The sequence below is a fragment of the Coregonus lavaretus genome (genome assembly GCF_964263955.1).
Source record: "Coregonus lavaretus genome assembly, chromosome: 3".
Classification (NCBI taxonomy): domain Eukaryota; kingdom Metazoa; phylum Chordata; class Actinopteri; order Salmoniformes; family Salmonidae; genus Coregonus; species Coregonus lavaretus.
In genome coordinates, this window is record NC_139990.1 from 8,319,314 (window position 1) to 8,325,313 (window position 6,000).

At 47.5% G+C, this 6,000-nt stretch overlaps 1 protein-coding gene across 1 annotated transcript in view; it reads right to left on the reverse strand.

The window, feature by feature from the left end:
- The window catches only part of LOC311121072 (uncharacterized protein), a gene marked incomplete at its 5' end in the record, with an annotated part of 289,117 nt that overhangs the window by 144,650 nt on the left and 138,467 nt on the right, over positions 1–6,000 (reverse strand). Inside the window, 2 exon segments of the mRNA XM_084157921.1 lie at positions 3,765–3,929; positions 4,214–4,378. Of these exon segments, the coding sequence (XP_084014047.1) occupies positions 3,765–3,929; positions 4,214–4,378 (330 nt within the window).

Consider the following 6,000-nt stretch of genomic DNA (forward strand, 5'->3'; position numbering starts at 1 on the left):
AGTGACTGCAGGCCGCCCAACAACCTGCCCGCTTGACCCCATCCCCTCCTCTCTTCTCCAGACCATCTCCGGTGACCTTCTCCCCTACCTCACCTCGCTGATCAACTCATCCTTGACCGCTGGCTATGTCCCTTCCGTCTTCAAGAGAGCGAGAGTTGCACCCCTTCTCAAAAAACCAACACTCGATCCCACTGATGTCAACAACTACAGACCAGTATCCCTTCTTTCTTTTCTTTCCAAAACTATTGAGCGTGCCGTCTTTAGCCAACTCTCTTGCTATCTCTCTCAGAATGACCTTCTTGATCCAAACCAGTCAGGTTTCAGGACTGGTCATTCAACTGAGACTGCTCTTCTCTGTGTCACGGAGGCTCTCCGCACTGCTAAAGCTAACTCTCTCTCCTCTGCTCTTGTCCTTCTAGACCTGTCTGCTGCCTTTGATACTGTGAACCATCAGATCCTCCTCTCCACCCTCTCCGAGCTGGGCATCTCCGGCGCGGCTCACTCCTGGATTGCGTCCTACCTGACCGGTCGCTCCTACCAAGTGGCGTGGCGAGAAGCTGTCTCCGCACCACGTGCTCTCACCACTGGTGTCCCCCAGGGCTCAGTTCTAGGCCCTCTCCTTTTCTCCCTATACACCAAGTCACTTGGCTCTGTCATATCCTCACATGGCCTCTCCTATCATTGCTACGCTGACGATACACAACTAATCTTCTCCTTTCCCCCTTCTGATAACTAGGTGGCGAATCGCATCTCTGCATGTCTGGGAGACATATCAGTATGGATGACGGATCACCACCTCAAGCTGAACCCTGGCAAGACGGAGCTGCTCTTCCTCCCGGGGAAGGACTGCCCGTTCCATGATCTCGCCATCACGGTTGACAACTCCGTTGTGTCCTCCTCCCAGAGTGCGAAGAGCCTTGGCGTGACCCTGGACAACACCCTGTCGTTCTCCGCTAACATCAAGGCGGTGACCCGATCCTGCAGGTTCATGCTCTACAACATTCGGAGAGTACGACCCTGCCTTACACAGGAAGCGGCACAGGTCCTAATCCAGGCACTTGTCATCTCCCGTCTGGATTACTGCAACTCGCTGTTGGCTGGGCTCTCTGCCTGTGCCATTAAACCCCTACAACTCATCCAGAATGCCGCAGCCCGTCTGGTGTTCAACCTTCCCAAGTTCTCTCACGTCACCCCCCTCCTCCGCACACTCCACTGGCTTCCAGTTGAAGCTCGCATCCGTTACAAGACCATGGTGCTTGCCTATGGAGCAGTGAGGGGAACGGCACCTCCGTACCTTCAGGCTCTGATCAGTCCCTACACCCAAACGAGGGCATTGCGTTCATCCACCTCTGGCCTGCTGGCTCCCCTTCCTCTGCGGAAGCATAGTTCCCGCTCAGCCCAGTCAAAACTGTTCGCTGCTCTGGCACCCCAATGGTGGAACAAGCTCCCTCACGACGCCAGGACAGCGGAGTCACTCACCACCTTCCGGAGGCATTTGAAACCCCACCTCTTTAAGGAATACCTGGGATAGGATAAAGTAATCCTTCAACCCCCCCCCCCCAAAAATAAAAATAAAATAAAATGTAAAGTGGTTATCCCACTGGCTATAGGGTGAATGCACCAATTTGTAAGTCGCTCTGGATAAGAGCGTCTGCTAAATGACGTAAATGTGCCCTTGAGCAAGGCACTTAACCCTAATTGCTCCTGTAAGTCGCTCTGGATAAGAGCGTCTGCTAAATGACTAAAATGTAAATGTAAATGTAAGCTAAGGTAGGCAAACAGGCTACTTACGTATGATCCCCAATCAGAGACAACGAGCGACAGCTGCCTCTGATTGGGAATCACACCCGGCCAAACCTAGAAATACACATCTAGAATCTAAACAAAGAAATAATAACATAGATCCTCACGCCCTGACCAAACCAACTAAAGACAACTGGCCTCTCAAGGCCAGGGTGTGACAAATATTCTCAGAGGCAACCCGGAACATATCCCAGTCCGCATGATCAAAACAATCTTGAAGCATGGATTCCGATTCGTCAGACCAGCATTGAACAGTCCTTACCCCGGGTACTTCCTGTTTGAGTTTATGCCTATAAGAAGGAAGGAGCAGGATGGAGGCGTGATCTGATTTGCCCGAAGGAAGGCTGGGAAGGGCCTTGTTGCCGTCCCAGAAAGGAGAGTACTACAGGCAATGTGTTGATAAAACTTCAGTAGCCTTTTCCTCAGATTTGCTTTATTAAAGTCCCCAGCTACAATAAATGTGGCCTGAGGATATGCGGTTTCCAGTTTGCACAAAGTCCAGTGTATTTCCTTGAGAGCCGTTGTGGAATCGGCATGAGGGGGAATATACAGAGCTGTGACGATGACTGAAGAGAATTCTCTCGGGAGGTAATGTGGTCTGCATTTGATTGTGAGGTATTTCAGGTCAGGTGAACAAAATGACTTGAGTTCCTGTACGTTACTACAATCACACCATGAGTAGTTAATCATGAAACATACACCTCCGCCTTTTTTTTCCCCCGAAGAGTTCTTTATTCCCATCTGCGTGATGTAATGGAAACCCAGATGGTTGTATGGACGGGGACAGTATATCTGGAGAGAGCCATGATTCCGTGAAACAGAGTATATTACAGTCGCTGATGTCTCTCTGGAAGGAGATCCTCGCCCTGAGCTCGTCTACTTTATTGTCCAGGGACTGAACATTTGCGAGTAAAATACTCAGAAGCGGTGGATGGTATGCACGCCTCCTGTATGTAATACTACAAAGGAAATTCTGAGCTAATAGTGTGAGAAATATCAACAACAAATACTGAAAAGTTGCTTAGGAGCAATGAACAGAGTGACCATGTCTATCTGCGCCATCTTGTCCATTATAGGGAGAGGGAATAGTAAGAGAGAAAGGGGGTGAGAGAGAGAGGGAGATAGGAAGGTGGGAGAGAAAGTGAGAGAGAAAGGCATTAAGGGAGGGTGAATATTGAGATTGAGAGAGCGAGAGAGAGGAAGGAAAGGGAGGGAAACTTGTGTCAACAGAGAGAGAGGAAGTGAGGGATGGAGTGGCCTACTGGTAGACCGATAGATGGGAGAGAAATGCAGAAATGCAGTGGGACAGACAAAAAGTGTAGGCGGGAGAGGGAGGGAGGGAGGGAGGGAGGGAGGGAGGGACAGACAAAAAGTGTAGGCGGGAAAGAGAGGGAGGGAGGGAGGGAGCAGGGGACAGACAAAAAGTGTAGGCGAGAAAGAGAGGGATGGAGGGAGCAAGAAAATGGATAGACAGACAGAGTCAGAGAGAGAGAGATTAGAGGAGGAGAGAAGACAATAGACTGCTCTATAGTGCTGTGTTCCCCACAGGGAATCATCCTACTCTCTCGCTGTGATACAGTTTGACTGACACATGAAGAACCGCAATTAGAGTCAATTCCCTCATTCCACAATCGTTACAGAAACAATTATACCCCAACAATACCTAACTCAACACACACACACAGCTAGAAACACACTCATACACACTCAATAACAGACTTATTTACACATATACACCATAACACATTTCAACAAAACCAAACATATTTTCGCAAATGATCACATGGCCTCATACCATCACACACACACAGACACACAGACGCACACACACACAGACGCACACACACACACACAGAAACACACACACACACACACACACACAGAGACACACTCACAAACACACAGACAGACACAGTTAGACACACACACACAGACACAAACACACAGACACACACACTGACCGGGGCACTTCCTGTCATTGCAGGAGCGGACCTCCTCTCCAGAGCCGTCACAGGGGTAACCCTGTATCCCTGTCCCCTCACACATCCTGAAGCGACGCTGCCACCCTGAGTCACACGTCTTACTGCACAGACTCCAGTGGTTCCAGCTGCCCCAGTTACCCCCACCTGAAAAGAGAGGAGGGCAGAGGGGGGAGGGGGGAGATAGGAGGAGACATGGATTAATGTAAATCATGACATAACATGCACATACACACATACTGCATATATATGTTGTGTGTGTGTGTGTGTGTGTGTGTGTGAGTATGCCTGTCTGCTCTCTATGTCAATCAATCAAATGTATTTATAAAGCCCTTTTTACATCAGCAGATGTCACAAAGTGCTATACAGAAACCCAGCCTAAAACCCCAAACAGCAAGCAATGCAGATGTGTGTGTATATCTTTGTCTTACCACCACAGGATGGGTTGGTACACTCCCTGGTCTCCTGGTGTGGTCCCTTACACTCTGCCCAGACTTGAACCGACGCACTACACCTCCTCTGTCTCTGCTGGCTCCCTGTGGAACAGGTTACACTGCACCTAGACCACGGAGCCCAGTCCAACCACTGGCCCTCCACTAGAGACAGAGAAACAGAGAGAGAGAGAGAGACAGAGAGCCAGAGAGAGAGAGAGATAGATAGAGAGACAGAGAGCCAGAGAGAGAGATAGATAGAGAGCGAGAGAGAGAGAGAGAGAGAGAGAGAGAGAGAGAGAGAGAGAGAGAGAGAGAGAGAGAGAGAGAGAGAGAGAGAGAGAGAGAGACAGAGAGAGAGACAGAGAGAGAGCGGGGAGGAGGTAGGTAGGTAGGTAGGTATGGAGAGAGAAAGAGAGGGAGAGAGAGAGGGAGGTAGGTAGAGAGAGAGAGATGTTAATTTATAGAAGCATTTAAAGAGAGACAGAAAGAAAGAGAGAAAGAAAGTACCCTTGTATATATGCAAGACCTAGCTTGTGCTGCAACGAAAAAATCCAGATTTCGAACACTCTTCGTTATGGAACCAATCAGAGTTCCAGCCAGACATGAAAGTGCAAAAGGGCCCACTTTTCAGAAGTACTTTTGCATGGTCGTGCACTTCTATCAAGGTCTTTAGTTTTTTTTTTTTTGTGGAGTCTGATTTCCCGCCATAGTGCAATGAGGTTTGGAGAGGATTGTGTTTTTCAACCAATTCCATCTGGAGTTTTGGTGGAGGACTTGTGAAGAGAGACTAAATCAAAGAGGAGGACAGCCTTTTAATCAAATTAAAGTAGTGCCAGTCAGACGGCGGATGAATACAGAATACTGAGCAGTCGCACCAAAGCCTGATAACATCCACACACTCCAAAATGAAAGCCTCCACTTTTCTCTTTGATGAATAATCGAGTGGAAAATGACACCACGGGTAGCTGGCCAATATTTCAATGTATTATGTATAAACTACACAAAAACAAGATAGACATTAACACAGATTAACAGATATATTGTACAGTACATTCTAGATATAGAGTTGAAGTCGGAAGTTTACATACACCTTTGCCAAATACATTTAAACTCAGTTTTTCACAATTCCTGACATTTAATCCTAGTAAAAATTCCCTTAGGTCAGTTAGGATCACCACTTTATTTTATTCTTCCTTGCTGAGCGGCCTTTCAGGTTATGTTGATATAGGATGCGTTTTACTGTGGATATAGATACCTTTGTACCTGTTTCCTCCAGCATCTTCACAAGGTCCTTTGCTGTTGTTCTCGCACCAAAGTACGTTCATCTCTAGGAGACAGAACGCGTCTCCTTCCTGAGCGGTATGACTGCTGCGTGGTCCCATGGTGTTTATACTTGCGTACTATTGTTTGTACAGATGAACGTGGTACCTTCAGGCGTTTGAAAATTGCTCCCAAGGATGAACCCCAGACTTGTGGAGGTCTACCATTTTTTTTTCTGAGGTCTTGCCTGATTTCTTTTGATGTTCCATTATGCCAAGCAAAGAGGCACCAAGTTTAAAGGTAGGCCTTGAAATAAATCCACAGGTACACCTCTGATTGACTCAAATGATGTCAATTAGCCTATCAGAAGCTTCTAAAGCAATGACATCATTTTCTGGAATTTTCCAAGCTGTTTAAAGGCACAGTCAACTTAGTATATGTAAACTTCTGACCCACTGGAATTGTGATACAGTGAATTATAAGTGAAATAAAAAATTACTTGCGTCATGCACTAAGTAGATGTC